We start from the raw sequence: 20,023 nt of genomic DNA, 5'->3' as shown, positions 1-20,023 counted from the left end.
CTTGGCTTACGGACCTGGCCATGAAAACGGCACTGTGCCGAAGGTGGGCGCGCGCCGTCCGATCACTCAGGACTCGCCAAGGTTCTGTGAGTTTTATTTTTAGCCTCACTGCCTCCCTCCTTCCCTCCCTCTCCCCGTCGATCTCGCCCTCCCTTTCTTCCTCCCTCCTCCCTCTCCGTCTCTCTCGAGCTCCTGATCCGCTTTGCCACAGCTCCTAATGAGATTGGAGCAGGGGCGGCCATGGGGAGAGATGAGCGTGGACTGGCTGCCATGGAACTGCTGCGTGTGTTTGCGGAGAGCCACCGGCGGCCGGAGAGTGCGTGTGGAGGTGCGGGCCGAGAGCCGGCCGCTCAGAGACGACTTCATCATCCTCTATGCCCCCAGTCGGGTGCCACCATGCCTGCTCAGACTGGTGGGGGTGTAGAGAGAGAGAGAGAGAATCGCGCGCTCCGTCCTCCGGGGAAGATAAAACCCTCCTCAGGCAGCGTCTCCTCCTCCCCTCCCCCTCATAGCAAGTTGATTTGTGCGGAAAGTGCTTTTTGATGTGCTAGTCAATGCCGCTCCGGAGTTTACCGCTGAGTGTCTGTAGTGTCGGGTTACGTGTGCATTGGGAAAGTCAAAAAGGCAAAGAGATTGTTTGTTTGTCGTTTGTTTAACCATTGTTAAACTTAGTTGTGGTGTTCTGCATGCAGCTTTTGATTGTTTGTGGTGTTGGAATTGAGCCTGGGCAATGAGTGAGAGGAGAAATGAATCAATGTGTGTATCAGTGAAGCATGTGTGTACGTTGCCGGCAGTCCTGTGGAAGAGATGTGTGTGTGTGTGTAGCATGGAGCATCAGTGATGGTGATGATGCTGGAATACAGAATGAATCTGTATGCATGCTGGAGTGTGTATGTGCGTGTGTGTTAGTGGACTTCAGTAGCTCTTGTCGCATAGCGCACAGTCAGATTCTCCCTCCGCTGTGATGCTCTCTCTCTCTCTCTCCCTCTGTGTCTGTGTATGTGTATGTGTGTGTATATATATATATATAGGATTTGAACTCTGACACTGTGATACTCTGTGCCTCTGCACCTCCTGGCCTGTGCTCTGGCTCTGCCATCCATCAGTGTGTGTGTAGTGTACTTTATACGACTGAGTTTGGATTGAAACTCTGCACCGCACTGCTGTGCGTCTGTAACGTGACTGTACTCTCACTGCCATTCAGATGCTGCGTTTGTGTAAAATGATTCCGAGCCCGAGTCTCCATGTTGTGTCTGTATGATCAGTGTATAAAGTTCAGCACTGCTTTCGCTGACCGTTTGCTCACTGCTTGGCTTTGCAGAGAGATTCACTTTATTAATATAGGGATGCACTGATAATTAAATGATGCTCGTATCTATCTTTGTCCTGTACATACCTGTATCTGCTAATGCAGATGCTGTTGCAGATGGAGGCAAAGTGTGTACTATATAGTAGAGAAATATATACACTGACATCTGGGGCACTCTGTATATATGTTGCCATTTGGACTTGAAGGGATCAAATGGCTTATGTGTATATATGTGTATGTATGTATATAACATATAAAAATTGCATATTATGCATTTATTCCCTTCTGTTAGGAAGCACAGGTACTAAATAGAACATAACAAAATGGAAATAAGAAGGCAAAATTATCTCTGGTATCAGCAAATTTAGCTAATTATGGATATGGTGAAATTCCTATAAGCAACTGTTTATGGATGGAGACTCCAGTGTCAGCACTTTGTAACAGTCAGAGTTTTCCACCACAGGAAAGTCTAAGGATGGACAACATTGTTCTTTGTGGTTTCTGAGTACCAAGCTGCACTTTTTCTGCCTTAATAAAGTCTGGAGTTTATAGCAGCTATATAACAGCTATGATAACAGGAACTTGTTTTGTGGACATTTCTCAAGATTAAATGTAACTATAAATGGAAAAAACATACAATGTGATGTTTCTTAATTAAAAAAATTGTAATCATTGGCAAATTCTTGTTTGTATAAGAGAAATAAAACACTCGCTGTCATTGGAAAAAAGTCAACTCTAGCTTATATCACACCACCCCATTGTGGATTATTTTCCTGTAACAGCATGCCGTGTTGTGTGTTATTCCTTTCACATCTTCCATATAAACATTATACAATATAATTATGAAATACAGGTAAAGAAAATGAAATATTCATGAAAATGATACTTCATTGAAGCAGCCTTAAGTAGGAGATTGGGCTAGTTTATTTATATATATTTGGGCTAATTTATTTATAAATTCATTTATAAATGTGGGTTTATTTTTTAAATATTATGTATTGTTACGGTAGATGTATGACTGGGGTCATACACAAAAACATAGACATATACTGTGGCAAAAATACTTCAAAGACTAATGTTTTTATATATAACCAAATAATTGAACCATTAAAAAAATTTGAAATTGTTCTCTTCAGGGACAGAAAAGGTACGGCATATATTAGGAAAGACCCTGATATTAGTAAATCCTGTATATATTAGATGATATTTTGCTGTATATTGCACTGGGGAGAGGAAGGGAAGCAGGTGTTTCTGGCTCGATGTCCCTCAGGTGGAAAGTAAATTTTTAGCTTTGCCAGCTGTGTATGTGTGTATGTGTGTGGTTGTGTGCTATATCCTTTTTATGGCCACACACTGGCCTTGACATGTTATTTATGTGATGTTTGCTGAGAGATCCATGTTTACTGCTTGATCAGCATCAGCTTGCTCTCACTCCTTCTTCAGTCTCACAGCTCTTCCACTAATGCAGCCACGCATAGAGCTGCTCTGGTTGTACATCAGGTGTTTGATTAGTTAAGACTAGAGCCATGGGAAATACCAGCTGTAATTCGTGTGTGTGTGATTGAGCGTGCATGTTTCAGGTTTCTAGGTTGCTTGATATGTACATGCTATGTATGTACTGTTTAGCCTGTGTGTGTGTCTGTATGTGTGATACGATTGCAGCAGCTCTCTGGCTCTTGTGTAGCCATAGTCAAATGCTAGGTAGTGTAGACTGCAGAGGTCTGTGCTAACACGCTGGGCTTGTGGGCTTCTTCTGCATTGTGGATGATGTGGCAGGAAGACACACACACACCTGCCAGCCTGCAGCGTTAGAGGTACTGATACACTGTTGTTTATAGATATTGTGAGATTATAGCATTAAGCCCCAATTCTAGCCAGAGATCCTGTATTTCAAAATCAGTCAATCCTGTGGCAGCAGCGCAGTGAATAAAATCATGCTTATACACATCGAGAGCTTCAATTAATGTTCACATCAGACATCAGAATGGGGAAAAAAATGTGATCTGAGTGGCATGGTTGTCAGTGCCAGACGGGCTGGTTTGACTATTTCAAAAACTGCTGATCTCCTGGGTTTTTGTTCACACACCACAATCTCTAGAATGGTGAGAACAAACAAAAAACATCCAGTGAGCGGCAGTTGTGCAGGTGGAAAAGTCTTGTTTTTGAGAAAGGGCAGAGAATAACCAAATAACCACTCAAATAACCACTCTTTACAACCATGCTGAGCAGAAAAGCATCTCAGAATGCACAATATGTTGAACTTTGAGGGGGCTGAGCTACAACAGCAGAACACCACATTGGATTCCTGTCAGTCATGAACAGGAATCTGAGGCTACAGTGGGAACAGGTTCACCGAAACTAGATAATTGAAGATTGGAAAAATGTTGTTTTCTCTTTTTTTGATCTTTAACTGTCCAGGTTCAGTGAGCCTGTATCTGCATGATTTTATGCAGTGCACTGCTGCCACATGTTTGGCTGATTGAATAGTTCCATGAATATTCAGGTATACATCATGAAGTGTATATCAGACCATTGTATTGTTAAAAATCGGACTTATCCCGGAAGCAACAAGAACACCAGTCTGAAAGCGAAGTGTCTGTCAGCTTGGCTCAGCGCCATACACGTGTGCTAGTGAGCGCTGCAGGGATCTGAGCAGTCTGAGCGCCATGCTGGAGACCAGAGTCCTGACCTTATTCTGATTACTTTGCTTAAGTAAGAGCTGAGAGTTGCTCTCTTTAGCACTGGGGTTTCTGGGTTAGTTCTCAAGATGGTGTGTCTGTGTGTGTGTGTGTGTGTGTGTGTGTGTGTGTGTGTGTGTGTGTGTGTGTGTGTGTGTGTGAGAGAGAGAGAGAGAGAGAGAGAGAGAGAGAGAGAGAGAGAGAGAACTGAAGTACAAACTTGTAACGGAAGCTGGGGCATTTAAAAAGAACCCCAATGTGTCTGTCGAGAAACCAGTTCAAGTGGTGACCCTTACAGATTACTATTTATACTATACATTTTATAAACACTAAAATAGCTAAATTAGGTCTGACAAGTATTAAATGCTTATATTACGATACACAGCCAAACTTAATATTTAAGTTTGTTCCTGTTATTATACAACATAACATATTTATGCTTAGTTGTGTAAAATTTTATACTTCAGAGTATTTATATTTTCACTATGATGGTAATAGGTTATATACTTAAACCTAAAATGTGACTTTAGGAACAAAATTCCAAATTGGAAGTTCAATATGCAAAACCTGGCAAAGTGACACTTTACACTCAAATTTTATTTTATTTTTTTATTTTATTATTATTATTTTCTTCAATTCCCACAGGGTTTCCATCTTGGTAATCTGGTGTTTTGTTGTGACACTCAAAAGGGGGAGGGTTATTACATAACCAGTTGTGTCACATGGTTAGTTCTGAGAAAAGGTTTTAGTTTGTGCAGTCTGGATAATGAAGCTGAGTTATATAAAGATTTATAAATGTTCGTTTTATTTCTTCTATTGATGCAACCGTTGGACATAAGATGATTGGTTGATTGTCACTTTTGAGAGATGAAGGGCTTGTGAAGTTTAAAAGAGTTGTGTTTTGGTGTTGGATTTGTGATGTTTAAGGGAGTTGTGGGTTGTGGATGGTGGTCTGATAGCAGAGTAAGCAGGGGAAGTTGTGGAGTATTGGTGTGATGTTTGTCGGAAATTTGGGGTGATAATGTTGCTGCTCTGATTGGCGTTTGAGGAAGATATGAGATGTTGGTGTTGACTATTTGTGGAGTTTGAGGGAGTTGTGGTTTGTTTATGTTGGTGGCTTGATGGTGTTGTGGGTTGGTTGTGTTGTTGATCTAATTGTATAATTTAAGGCGTGCTATTGAGGTATTAAAGACTCAGAATATTTGATGCAGAGAGTTCGTCTGGCTTTCCACGCACAATATGACAAAATTGTGGGAAAAGTGTCATTGCGTCATCTGAAGTCTTTGCTTATTGTGCTGTGAACATGGCATTCAGATGTTCAGCAGATATTACACGACCAAACCTGTGATTGGTCAATATAAGTTATGAAGTATGAAATGTGGGTCTCCTTGTCAGTGTATTGCATAGATTAGGCTAGCATGCTAAACTCACCATCCTCAACCCTTGGTTTGTTTAATGGTCTCAAGGACCATCTGCATCTTATTTCTATTTTCATTTTCTCGTTTTAAAAAACATAAGCAATTCTTCCTCTTCCTCTATATTCTACAGTTTGTTTATTGTACTTGCAACAACTCCTGCATTACCATGGTTTATGTTGTTATGAATTTAAATCGATAAATAGACAGTTTGATATACTCTATTGATCCCCAAGGGGAAGTTTGGAATGTAGAATTTGGCTCGGTAAATCTTCTTTTTGTAGTGGTCATATATTTTTAATAGCACCACCTGCACTATGTGAGCATACACAGTAGTGTTTGACTGTAGAGTTTGAGAGGTTTTGCATCTGTGATGGTAGTCTGATTATGGAGTTTGAGATGGTCCTGCATTGGGGTTGTTGGTCTGGAGAATGAGATGCTCATATTTTGTGGTGGTACTCTGATTTTGGAGTTTGAGATGCTCATATTTTGTGGTGGTACTCTGATTTTGGAGTTTGAGATGCTCATATTTTGTGGTGGTACTCTGATTTTGGAGTTTGAGATGCTCATGTTTTTTGGTGGTACTCTGATTTTGGAGTTTGAGATGCTCATATTTTGTGGTGGTACTCTGATTTTGGAGTTTGAGATGCTCATGTTTTTGGTGGTACTCTGATTGTGGAGTTTGTGGATTTTACTGGGTTTGTGATTGGCTCCCAAGTCATCATAGTGACCCAGATGTCTGTCTGCTTATCTGGGAACATTGACACCCTCAAGCTGTGTGTGTGTGTGTGTGTGTGTGTGTGTGTGTGTATGTATGTGTATGTATGTGTGTGTGTGTGTGTGTGTGTGTGTCTTTGATTGTATGAATAGGTTTTGATTTGAACTGTAGCTTTGTTCACAGAGGACACAAGGGCAGCAGTACAGTCAAATGAGTTCACATGAAATCAGTTTGGAGTGTTCCATCTCTCTCTCTCTCACACTCTACTACATTGATCTCATTAAAAACACAAAAATGTCCATGAACTTGTGTAAAACAAAGAGACAGCAGGACCATCCATCAGACTGTACTGCTACCAATAGTACATCCCTTTTCCTTTCATCTGCACTGCTTTGCTCAGTATAGTAAAAGATTTAACAAGTGCTCTGTTTGAGTTACTGTAAATTATTTTAATATAAAGAACAGTTCATAAATTCATATAATTGGACAACACTGGGGTTTTGTTGTTTTGTCTCTTTAATTCTGCTTAGATTCTCGGTGAAACCATAACTAGGAAGTGAATGTACAGCCCTAATATGAGGATACTAACATATATGTTGGGTGAATCATATAGGAATCACATCACATTTTGCACATAGGCCCCAAATTGAGAGGACCATAAGTGAATATATTAGTATTTTATTAAATAGAATGGTTGTGTTTAGGTTTAGCTAATCTTGAATTCTTGTTCTATCAATCATATTGGTAGAGCTTGATCTTTGTCTCATCTGTCTTGTCCAGACTACTCAACGAATACAAATCCATGTAACAAAACTGATTATATGATTCTTAGGCCTTTCTGGTGGTTTGCTCAGTTAATCTAAATTCATGCTGGTACATTCTTCTCTTCATGGTAGTCTATCATGCATATATAGAATATCTATAGCCACGTTGATGTTTTTATTGTTCACTACTGTCATCTACCAGGATCAGGTTCAATGTACTAATGAGTTCGTAAAACAGTTCTGTGGAAGAACTAATGTTGTAGCTACTCAGAGAAACAGTTGAACAATCAAATGTTTAATAACTTTGGTCCCTCTAAGTATAGATATGGCTGTAATTCCTATATGACACCCAGTATAGGTGTAAATATTGTTCAAATTAGAGTTCTTGGCATCCTGCCATGCAAATAACTGGGTGAGGCTAATTTCTGGGCTGGAAAATGTAAATATAATAAAGGAATGAAGAAAAAACTATCTAGATCCATTATGTTGCATATTGAGTAGCCATTTTTTAAGGGATCGTTGAAATAATATGATAATTATAGGTCTAGAAATACATTCTATGCAGAAATACTGGAGTAGAATGGCAAAACAACAAAAATGGTCAGTTTCCTCTGACTGACTGCGTTATATGTTTTAGTTTTACAGTGATTATATTACAGTTAAAATCCTTTAAAATTAATTACTAAACAAAAGCTTCAGTGGAGTTCAGAATGTAAAAATGTTGCCATGAGACCATGAGCACTGGTCCAGCCTAATGTAAATACCCCTTATGTGCTGCCACTCATATGTATTCACAACCAGTGAGTAATATTTTGTTTGTAAGTCATTAAGGTGATATTAATATTCATATGTTTCTCTACAGAGCTCAGGAATGGAGGAGACGGTGTGGGAGCAGTACACTGTGACTCTACAGCGGGTATGTCCTTACTTCCATTCACTTGTCTAAGGCTCATCGTGCTTTATTCTTTTGTATTATTCCTACTCTGTTTCCTCCATTGCAACTGTCTTATCAGTTTACGTGTCAGGCAGGCATGCTGAGAGTTTCTGCTTTCCTCTTCCTGGCTCTCTCAGAGAAACAGCTCCATTTATCTGTCCTCTTGCCTCACAGGATAAGCTTCTCTCTTCTTCAGCATGAGAAATCACCCAGCTGGCCAGAGCTTTTCACAAACACCCATGTAAACACACACATGGACACACATCCATTTCCTGACCAACTATTTGATGTATAATACATCCAGGAAGTGGTTAAGTGTGCTGACATGTGCAGCGGGTGTGCCACATCAAGGGGGATCTTGTTCTATCTCAGGAACATCATGACCAGGGCTGAGGGAGGAAGCAGTTGCAGGATGCAGTTTGAAGTAGGGGAGGTTTGGACTAAGCAGGAAGCTGGCAGAGTTCACAGCAATTTCCCATGGCAGCTTTTAAAACCCGTATTTATCCGACTAATCAATAGTCTGCACTTATCATGGTGTGGCTAGACTTTCAGGTTTTGCTCCTCTAAAACCAACTTTACACTCACTCTCATTTTATTGACCAGTGAAAATGTTTTGAGTCAACACCCTGTCTCCTTCCACACTGTAAATACATACATAAATGTCTTGCACAAGGGCATGATGGAAGTCACTGGAACAGCAGGGTGATCTACTGTATAACCAGCAGCCTGCTACCTGCTACCTTCCCTGTAGAGCAAAGCTAGGCCTTGAGCCAGCACGTTGTTTGGTTGGTTATTTTTCTGCCTTGACACACCTACTAAACTATCGCAGTTATTCATCTTCAGTAACCAGGGTTGTGTCGGATCGGGAGCCTATCCCAGGAACTGGGTGCGAGGTGTGATTATACCCTGGACGGAATGCCAGTCCATCACAGGGCGTTCCTTACATTTTACACACTCATTCAATTTAGCATAGGTTTTGGGAGGTGGGTGGAAACTGGAATACCCAGAGGAAACACAGACATGTTAAGAACATGCAAAGTGCAAACGATAACCTTAGTTCAGGATCAAACTGGGGACCCTGGAGTGGTGAGGCAGCAGCACTACCTGCTGTCCAACCATGCCACCCTAAACCAAATCAGGTGTGTTAGAACAAGGAAACCACCAAACAGTACTGGACCTTGGCTCTGGAGTTGAGTGGTACACCTGTGCCTGAAAGGTATAGTCAGCAGTTTTCATTTGAAAGCAGTACAACCCCAGTGTTCTTTTCACATACACAAGTGCTATACAGACACCTCTTTGTCCAAATGGTTAAAACATTTTCCCTAAGCAGATATTTTATTGCCAGCTGCTTAAATATGAGGAGAACTTTGATTTAAAAGTCACTAACCCCAAATTTACCCACTGGGATATACAGTAACAGTAAATGTTCTAGCTAAAGATCTGCCACAATTGTACCATTTACCATCCTCCCAATCTCACTGTCATGTTCTCTGCTGACCTAATTAAGCTTGGAGAGATTAGTTTTGGTCTGGTTGAGAGTAATAGACAGTCATTATGCTGTATTTCCCAGTGTACAGCTCTAAAATGATACTATAATTTGCTTGCTGCAGACAGTAAGGCTGTTTGTTGGGAGCAGGGCAGTGATAGAGTGCAGGCCAAAGCTGAGTTTTGTATTGACGTTACCTTGCAGTGGGTTTAAACAGGAGATTAATGCTGCCAGTGTGTTCAAATATTGCCTAAAGCGCAAATCTTGTCTAACTGCTTGACCATCACACTGCCTAACTGCCTCACCATTTCTGTTTATTAGAATCTTAATGTCTTCCTGTATCACTGTCTTAATGTCTGTGATCTATGACTTGGTCGGGGCAGGAGACATTAGGAGAGCTTTAAACTTGAGAGCAATTTCCTTCTGCTCATATTTCCTCTCTGTCTCTCAGGACTCCAAGATGGGGTTCGGAATTGCTGTGTCTGGTGGCAGAGACAATCCCAACGTAGACAGCGGTGAGACGTCCATCATCGTGTCTGATGTCCTGCAAGGAGGCCCAGCTGATGGCTTACTGTTGTAAGTCTCCTTCTCTCTCTTCCTGTCCTCACACTTCAGAAACATTAGACTTACCTCTCACACTGGGGCAAGTGTCAGCCCCAGCCTGGTACCTTCAGTTTGCTCTGAAATAATGTTTTTGTGCTGTTTGGCAGTGAGAATGACCGGGTTATACAGGTCAACACCATTGCCATGGAAAACGTGTCTCATTCCTTTGCTGTGCAGCAACTCCGAAAATGTGGGAAAGTGGCTAAAATAGTAAGTTGGCTTCTAACAAACCCTGTGTAAAGCCTGCCTGGTTCTGGCACACCACTGTGGCTTTTTCAAACATCATGTCTGTTGAAATGTGATGTATATTGGATTAACTTCTATGTTTTCTTACAGACAGTGAAAAGGCCTCGCAAAGTTGCCGTCCTCAAGCGTCCACCTTCCCCAGACAGGGACAGCCGGGATTACAACCTGTCCAGCTACTACCCTGAAGACAACCGCAGCACACATAGTGACCCAGATTCGGATTACCCCAGGGGCAATGGTGGACTGGGCTACCCGCGTGGACCAGACCGTCACCGTGGCACCTTGGAGCAGGAGTACCGCAGCCGGGGCCGCAGCACAGACAGATCACCCAGCCCAGATAGGAACTACCGCAGGGATGGGAGCCGGGGACGGAGCCTGGACCGCAGTGTTAGCCCTGAGCCACGTTACCATGGGCAGCAGAGCCGTGGCCACGGAGCTAGTTACGGAGGTGGGAGCAGTCCTGCACCAGGCTATGATTCAAAGAGATATGACCCAGACAGGATGATGAGGAGTTACAGCAGAGATCGGTTGCAGGAGGACTCGTCATCACCTAGCAGGGGGCGTGGGAGAGATCAGGGCTACCAGGAGCCGCTGGAGCCGCCCGTCAGTGTCCTGCTTGTGAAAAACAGGCCCAGTGAGGGTGAGACTTCACTCAAAAATGTTACTAAGGTTCAGTCCTGGAGTCCTATGAATGGCAGCTAATTAGCTGAGGAAGTGAATTAGGAATATAGTGAAAGTAGTCCTCCTTTATTTCCAGGCCTCTGGTGACAGTTTAGTGTTTGATATTTCTCCGATTTAACAGCAGCTAATCGTCAAGCTCTTTGTAAGCTGGATCAGGTGTGTTTTAGCAGGGGAACTGCTGAGCTATGCAGTGGTATGGCCCTAGGGAAACAGTTCTTTATTTATGAGGATCAGTTTCAAGAAATAGGTCTACAGCATTTTTTGCAAAGGTGGTTATTATGCAAGAACTCTCTCTGGTGTCCCTTGCATCTGGGTAGAGATTTTATCTCAGCTGGCACTGAAGATATTTTAATCTGATTTATTTTGGCCAGGCAATTGGCAAGAAGAGAACTCATCTCGTGATTCTGCTTATAACGCCCTGTCTTCTCTCATCTTTTCACCAACGGTTCACAGCATGTAGTCTGAGCAACTGGCCACCCACTCAGTACCACTCCGTCTCATTATGGCTATAGAAAAGACCAACAATTTTTCAATCCTCACAATCCGCTCTGAAAGTACACTGAAGGTTGTGGGGAAAAGCTGCTAAGGTGCTGCTAAGATGCTTACATAATTGGTTGTGTGCAATAAATGCTTTCAGAATCAGGAACATGCAGGTGGAAATGCATGCAAAGGCATCATATAATATAACCTCGCACCTTGAGAGAGAGGGGAAAAAAAAAGCCAGACTCTATATCTTTTATGTGTGATGCAAGGGCAGAACATGAAATGGCATAGCTGAAATGTTAACCAACAGCTTGCTGACTTTTTGTTAAGGACACAAATATAATATGCTACATTAAACTTGGCAGCACCTTGAAGCTTATTTTATTAGACAAGAATGTATTTATTCATTTAGCATAGCAGTGGATAATAGATGATCTACAGGGAATGGAAAGCTTTATTGAGGCTGTTCAGTCAGTACTCTACATTTTGGCTTGATTTGATTGGCTTTCAGTCCCCGGCTGTTTGCTGGACTGTGATGGCGTTTGCCTTAGGGTGTGCTAGGCTGTAGTCATGTCAAGTCTTTAATGATGTAGTTGAGGTCATTGTGGTTGAGGTCAGGATTAACCAAAGAGTGAGTAACTGAATTTTTAGTCTTTTCTTACAGAGTATGGTCTTCGGTTGGGCAGCCAGATTTTCATCAAAGAGATGACCAGCACAGGACTGGCTGCCAGAGACGGGAACCTGCAGGAAGGCGACATCATTCTCAAGGTACATTTACAAAACACCATAAACAGCGCACTATACAGCAACATTCACATTACAAGCTTCATTGCACAATTTCAAATTTACGCTCAGATCTGCACATGTGCATTGGGGAAAAGCTACATGAATTCCAATATGACCATTCTCATTCATGTCGCATGGCTACTTATCAGATATGTATCCGATTTAGGACCACACACAGAAGTGGATGAGGTCTTAGGCCATATTTTTGTGTCCAAACAGTCCTGAAAAAAATTATATCTGTCACATCAAGGCAGAAAATTGATTTTGTGTCACTTCCTCCTGGTAATGTGAATGTAGCCTATAATAATCAGCTAAGATCTGAGGGGGTGGCGCTGAACAAATCTACGACCCACATCTACAAACTGTTAAACCTCTCTGTGCAAAATCTGTAATGGAAGATGTAAAGTATGACCTGAATATGAGAAGCATGCACATATACGGATGAAATTACATGTGTAAAATTATCTAGGAATGTGCACTTGATAAAATTACAACCTTGCCACTGCATTCACATGTGATTACTTTTGACACAAAATTAATTTCATACAGCGCTATCACAGATAGACAGTGTTTCCTTTAAACCACAGATTATGTGTCCATTCTTTTCTTCTAGTCTTCTTTCTTTGGGTCTTTTATGGATTTTATAGATTTTTATGTTGATGTAAAAACACTGTTTGAAGCCCCTTAGCAAACAGGAATATCTTTTTAACTAGTTTGTTTGCTGTGGGACAGATTAACGGGACAGTGACAGAGAATCTGTCTCTGAGTGATGCGGGGAAGCTGATTGAGAAGTCTCGGGGGAAACTGCAGCTGGTGGTGCAGAGGGACCACAGGCAGATCCTGGTGCGCATCCCGGCCCTGGCAGACAGCGACTCCGAGCCTGACGGTGAGTACACTCTGGAGCTGACTATTGATCGATGTGATCTATTTGGCGCTAATTTATACTGGACCAGCTATTTCAGTAGCTCATGAATGCAGCTTTATAAGCATCATTATAATAAACTTTTATTCATATAGCCCATTGAATACATGGACTGGAGCTATAATATTAAAAGATGTCAGCACAACAGAAATACAAGTATTCAATGTGATTTGATTCAGAGTGCCAAGATTTGATTATGAAATAGTTTACTGCAAACAAAAAACATATCTTAGCAAGTGAAAATATCTTGAACGTGGGCAAATGTTTTTTTTTTTAAATTATAAACCAAATGTAAGATTATTCAGCCTGATTTTAGATGCTTTTACTCATTTTAAGCTTTAAGATTTCTTTCCAAAGCAGATAATTTAGCTTCTATCTAGAAATAAATGTTTAAAATTAGAAAGATTTTATATCTTTTAAAAATTTTATATATCAATTTTATCTTGTCAATTTCAAGATTGAAATTAGTAATATCTAATATAGGTTTACCAATCATATATTTGGTTAATTGTAATCTTATAATAGGAAATACTAGGCAAATTTGTTTATTTGAGATATTTTTGCTTGCCAACATGTCATTTTTGCAGTGTTCTCAATGCAATCTTGATTCTATACACGATGGATTTTTTTTTAAAGCATAAAATATAATGTTGTATGGCTCCAGGTAAGCAAAAGCCCTTTAAAAATAAAGTCTTTTTCAATTTTATTATGACTCAATTCACATTGTATGTGAACTGTTTTTAAGTGTAAAAAATTAGATTAGGGACATCTGTACATCGATACAGAATTGTTTAAAGAGAGAATCAAGGTGCATCAAAGAATCAATATTTTTTCTAACCCCTAAAAAATACTCTGACGAAGAATGGTGAAGCGTAGCATGCAAAGCTCCAGGGTCTGATTATATCACAATACTAATGCTAATTATAATCAGTTTGTGCCTTTGAAATTTTAATGAGAGTGTTTAAATAGATTTAAATCAGCATTCTTAGTCTGAGATGTTTGATCTGTTCAGTCTGATGCATCATGATTTAATGTAAAACAGACGGATCAGGTTAATTAGATCAGGTAAATATCATACATGCATATGCTAGATACATTTCTTGAAATAAATGACTTATACATGTGTGTATTCATGGATTCTCAGTATCAGTGGCTGTCCATGGACACAATTTCAATTATTTCAACTGTTTTATGGTTCTCATTTGCTTCATTATTCTTGGACCCCCTGAGCAGGTTGATAGCCAGAGAGCTGCAATGATCTGAAAATATAATGGTTCTACAAGAGCAATTCTATTTCTGTTCTTTTTATTTTCCAGATAATATGTCATACTTTTAGCAGAAGGACGTCAGAGACACTGCAGCACACACTGTCTGGTTACCATTAATCTTTATTATTGACTGTGCCTTAGCCAAATTGTAAAGCTTTCAAGCCCATGCACTTAATATATTTGTGAAACCCCTACGTTTGTGCACATATATTTTTGCTAACTTCAGTTTTTAATATCCGTCCTAATCAATAAACTATTTTATTCATTCGTTGATTCTGTGTGGTGACTTATTTTACTTTTGGTAAATAAAAGCCAATGGGAGAGGGTTATAACTTTTTGTGATGTATATAATTTTTGTGATGTTCAGAGTGTTTATTACTGTTGCAGTTATTAGCAGCAGAGATGATATAGCATACTGTCATAGCCAAGCCACACTGATGTGAGTACTATACTGTAATATGCTCATTGCAGTGTGTGCTGTTTAGCACAATGTAATATCCACGCTTTTGTTCTGTGCCTGGCCTATGGACAGAAATGGGATTGCCAACATACTCAAAAGTCATGTTAGTTTTGGGGTCAGACATGTTTCTAAAGGCAAAACAAAGCTTTAGGACTTTCTCAGAATCTCTTAGTTTTTCAGTAGGGCAGAGGTCATGTGACCAACATAGCATAGATTAAATATGTGAAGATTACTACTGGTTAAAAATGTCTCTCTATGTTACCTGTGTATCATGACAACAACTTTGTGTGGTTAACTGTTTGAGATTTTCAGGCAGGTTTTAACCTTTGCCAAATCACAGCTGTTTTCCAGCAGAGGTGATGTGTGTTTACTTGTTGTAAGCCTCTTAGTGTGTAATCCCTAATTACCAGGCTACAACTGATCACACGATTGGATTAATCATCTTCTGTGTGTGTGAGTGTGTTTCTTACTATCCTCTATGGTGTCCTGTATGTATGTTTTTGTCTTTCTGTTAATTGTTGTTGAGTGTGTATGCCAGTGTTGTGTGTGTGTGTATATGAGGAACATGTACGTGTTTATACGTAAAGTAGTGGTGTGATGTAAATAGCCAGACGTGGCAGAGGAGAAGGTTTTGCTGTGGAGTGACTCTTGGTAAAGATTTTAGCAAAGATTTTATATCCTATCTCTCCCTTCTTGGAGGTTTTGTTTTTTTTTCATCTGTGTCCTACAAGCTGTAATTTCATCTCCACCCAACAGATGGGAACACTCATTTTTACACATCTCTGATTTAAAAAACTAAGCAAAGGACTCGTTTCCTCTCATATATGCACTCTCATTTAGCAGATCAAAACAAAAAAAACAACAGTTATTAAGTTAAATCATGTACAGTAGGGATGCACCGATCCCATTTTCCCATTTTCCCATTTTAATACAATACTGATATTAAGATATTAACACTCTTACAAAAACCAATCCAACACTTTCAAGTTATTTACTGCTTGTATTTGATAAATGTCCTAATTACATTTCAATAAAATGAGTCAATAAAATATTGTAGACCAATATTATCCAACCATTCAGGACAAGGGAGTGTCCCCAATAGCCTGTCAATCATGTTGCTTGCCAATTCAGAATGCTCTGCCTCTTACACATTCAGAGGATCTAGCCTAGACAGCTCACATGTATGTTTTAGAGGTGTGGTTGAACATCAAACATTTGAAGAGGGGTTGCATTTGTTTGGATTTTGCATTTCAGAAAGTCAGTGCTAGCGCTTTTTAACAAGAGACATCTAAAGGCAGCTTTACAAAAATCTGGATGTAGATTTACATCCAATGAGCAAATCAGAGGTGACCGTGGCAAGGAAAAACTCCCTGAGGAGGCATGAGGAAGAAACCTTAGAGGAACCAGACTCGAAAGAAAGCCTGTCCTCTTCAAGTTTAGGTCTCTACAAAGTGTGTCTCTTCAGTTCTCTACTAAGTTTGTTAAAATGATGTTCAGTATGAGAATTATAATGAATAAGAGTCTTGGGATGAACACAGGACAGTCTTTATGATTACAGCAGCAGTATTTAGGTACAAGTCTACAATATCCAGGTGAGATTGTCCCCTGAAACAAAGGCCTTTGTTTATGAACATAAAATCAATTAGTGTATCATGTTGGAACATTTAAAATCTGCCACTTTAGTACAATATCTAGCCTAATACTTATAGTCACTGTCCGCTTGGTGCATCCCTATGGTCACATATTAATGACTGTTACCCGTGGACACATTATTTCTATTTCTGTTTTTTCCTATGTAGTGCTCCACTTAGGCCTGCACAGATGCTCTTGGCTGGTATCTATGGCTGTGTGTGTGTGTGTGTGTGTGTGTGTGTGAGAGAGAGAGAGAGTGTGTGTGTGTGTGTGTGTGAGAGAGAGTGTGTGTGTACTTGTGTGCGTGTGTGTTTTGTGCCAAGTAACAGAGTGTGTTTTAGGCACGCTGCACTGGCCACCACTGGCACTGTGAGGAGCTGAGGAGTTCTCTTAAAGCAGCGGACATGCTCTTAGGTTCACCAGCAGCACCCAGCCACACAGTAACTCCCTCCCTCTCTCTATCTCTGTCTCTCACCCTTTTCTTTCATCTGATCAGTGTCCTTGTGTTTCTCTTTCTTTTTGTCACGCAATCACTCTTACCTTGCTTTGTATCTCTGGACTGATTCTCATGCCTAACTCTTCTGGTCCAAATATCTGCTTCATATTGGTGCCGTTTGTTAACCCGTCTCTAATTAACAGGAATTTTCTGAACTACCCTGGAAAAAGTAGAGCTTTACAATATGATAATGTTTTACATGGAGATTGCTTGGAACAAAATAGCTCTGCTGTCCAAGACAGTTCACTGTATATGTCTGTGTCTCTCACACGACTCCTTAGCGGGGTAACGGGTATCCTGTTTCATCAGACCTGCCTATCTTACACACGCACACACTTTCTCTGTTCTGCCTCTTTGTAACGCATTTAAGGTTCAATACTGCAAAAACTTTACTGCTTTTTGATTATTCTTTCCCCAAAACATCACGACTGGCAATGGATGTGCTGGCGAAGCTGCCGTCCTGGTTCCTCATCTTCCAGTGTGTTATGACGAGGCAGATCTTGACACATTAACACAAAATGAATAACTCTAAGAGCTGTGTGTGGGATCGGGAACGCTAAACTCTCTCTCGGGGGTCGTCTGGTGGAGGGTTTTAGAATGCTAGCACTTATGGAACGCATCTGAATCTCTCATCTGCGTTTGCTTTCAGATATCTCTGAGATGGAATCATACAGATCATACTCACCACAAGAAGACCAAAGGTCACGGCAGTCAGACATTTCCTCCCATTCCTCCACTGAGCTCCCACGAGAGATTGCCAGGTATGATGGGACCCTAAGCCAAGGGTTTACCACAACCCTATTCCAAACAAACAAACAAAAAAAATCAAGTAAATACCAAACCTTTGAAATAAGGAGGGGTCCCTTCAAGGAGATATGAACCTCCAAAATGAACCCCCACTCACCTCCTACCTCCTGTGCAGCGTAGACTGGTGTAGAAAGGTCCTTCAAGGGTACTTTGGATAGTTAAATGTTCTTATATTATGTTGAATTCTCGAGTTTGATTGGTCAGGAAGTGTTGATTTTCACAGCAGTTTGGAACTTTCTCTAAAAGGAAAAACCCCAGTAGTAGGGTTCTACATCAAATTCATTCACTTTGTTTTCATTTTATAACCGTGATTGAGGCGTAAGATATCAGAGACTTGATAGTAAATTATAATATCCAACAATTTTAAGCATTTCAAAAAATGCTGCTTCTGAAACCTTTCTAGTTGTTCAGGAGTTTAATCTTCTGGGTAAATCTTGCTACTCTTGTTTCCAGAGAGGAGCCCCAGAACAGGCTGGCCAAGATGGGTACACCATTATCTCCTTACAGGGTCGGAGAAGAGCCACCTGCAGTGCAGGTAGAGCGAGAAGATCCACCACAGGAGCCTCCAGGTACAGTCTGTTTCTGTAAACACAGGACAATGGACAATGTGAATGTGTCTGCTTTTTCAACTCTCTCATGCTGCAGTTATGGCTGGCATTAACAAAAATCATGTATAATATATTAAAAGAAACATTCTGCTGTCTCATTTCTGTATTATTACTGACTATATACTTACTGAATCTACTGCTGTTAAATGATTATAGATCTTTATAATTAGATTACAAAGGATTTTGGGTAAATCATTTTAGACTCTCTTCATAGTACTACAGATTTTAAAGTGCACTTCCTTTATTGAAATGTTCGCAAGTGTCCAGCTTTGCATATAAGAATCCCTGGCCAAATCACTTATAGCAGACAGAAGACGAGATGTATGTCAGGCCAAATCTAATGGCATCATCGTGTCTATTTGTTTCTAGCGCCAATCAGAAAAACACCCAAAATTCTGCTGCGACCGAGTCCTGAGGATGAGGAGATGTATGGGTGAGTACTGTAGGTTTGGTATATAGTCTTACTGACTCATATGTAGATATGAAGTTGAGGTGTATTTGTTTTTGTTTTTTTCAATACTGTCACATCTTCTTCCTGCCCGCTCCCAATCCTGATCCTACCTGATCCTGCGCACTCCCTAAGACACTCTTGATGAATTTCTCCTGCTCCCATGAGACTCTTGACTAATCCTGTATGCTTGCAAAGACTCTCTTTACCAATACCACCTACTCTGGAAGACACACTTGACCAATCCCACCCTCTCCAGCAGACACTCTAGACCAATTCCGCCTGCTCTCAAAGACATCTTTCATTGGGTCTCGCTCCCAGTCCCCACGCACACCTCTAAAACAGAGACACAAACTCATACAAACAGATTCTCTCTTACATGCACACATACTGGCAAGAATGCATACACATATACATAAGCCTCATACACACAAACACGTGAGCAATTCCCGCTAATGTACAAACCCCATTAAATTGGCATGGAGTTTAATAAATAATCTCTTTCTTCCTCTCTTTCCTCCTGATGACACCATTGTCATTCTCGTACATATTCATGAGGCAGAAACTATGCATGTGAAGGTTTATTGTTGTGCCTTATACTTGCTGATTGAAAACCTTTGTCTCCATGCCAGAGCTTTTTACCTTTAATGAGTTTCTACCCGGTATAGATGATTAACACATGCAACAACAGTTTGGGAATTTTTCCATAACACAGAAACAAGAACTGCCCAAAAAGGAACCAACAGGACATGGGGTTCTTTTTCTAGTCACAAATAAGGCATCATGACAGAACACAGTGACACCATTGTTAGATTTAAACTGAGAAGGGAGAAGTGCTTGGATTAACACTGTTTCTTTAGTTAACTAGCTACTAAAGAATGGTAAAAGGCTCAGCAAAGAGTTTCCAAATTTCCAAATTTTCTCCATCAAAATATATAACATGCTGGTAAAATCGGTTAGGGTCTATAATAGCATTAAGCTAAACCCTGTTAGACAGGAGGTAATACCACAAGTTGGTACAGCAGTAAAAACTGATCCAAGTCGAGGGTTGTTTAACATATTAAAAGGCTCTGTAAATCGGACTGTCCTTACGCTCTGATAGTTAATGAATTCATTTCTGTTCATTTGTCTTGTAAAAACATTTGTGCAGGTTGAGAAAGAAAATAACACAATGTTGCATGTAGATTGCACAAAAAACATACCATCAACATACCGTACTATTGTTCTTTTCTTGTACAACTTGGTACTGGACCAATGGAAAAAGCAGTATAGTGCCAAA

The 20,023-nt window shown here is 40.4% G+C and overlaps 1 protein-coding gene across 4 annotated transcripts in view; it reads left to right on the top strand.

Annotated features, from left to right (window-relative positions):
• The window catches only part of LOC113535329 (tight junction protein ZO-2), a 54,567-nt gene that overhangs the window by 23,496 nt on the left and 11,048 nt on the right, over positions 1–20,023 (top strand). For all 4 annotated transcript variants that reach the window (XR_008302154.1, XM_034306344.2, XM_026928576.3 and 1 more), the window contains exons 2-10: positions 7,747–7,800; positions 9,756–9,880; positions 10,015–10,117; positions 10,244–10,793; positions 11,982–12,085; positions 12,836–12,989; positions 17,531–17,642; positions 18,142–18,257; positions 18,666–18,729. Coding sequence is in view for 3 of the 4 variants with exons in the window: in XM_034306344.2 (XP_034162235.2) it covers positions 7,747–7,800; positions 9,756–9,880; positions 10,015–10,117; positions 10,244–10,793; positions 11,982–12,085; positions 12,836–12,989; positions 17,531–17,642; positions 18,142–18,257; positions 18,666–18,729 (1,382 nt within the window). In the remaining variant the exon portion in view is untranslated. The remainder of the gene's footprint in view (positions 1–7,746; positions 7,801–9,755; positions 9,881–10,014; positions 10,118–10,243; positions 10,794–11,981; positions 12,086–12,835; positions 12,990–17,530; positions 17,643–18,141; positions 18,258–18,665; positions 18,730–20,023) is intronic.

The sequence above is a fragment of the Pangasianodon hypophthalmus genome, chromosome 8 (assembly GCF_027358585.1).
Source record: "Pangasianodon hypophthalmus isolate fPanHyp1 chromosome 8, fPanHyp1.pri, whole genome shotgun sequence".
NCBI classification, from domain to species: domain Eukaryota; kingdom Metazoa; phylum Chordata; class Actinopteri; order Siluriformes; family Pangasiidae; genus Pangasianodon; species Pangasianodon hypophthalmus.
The sequence above is the reverse complement of the archived record's forward strand: the minus strand, read 5'-3'. Positions and strand labels throughout refer to the sequence as shown.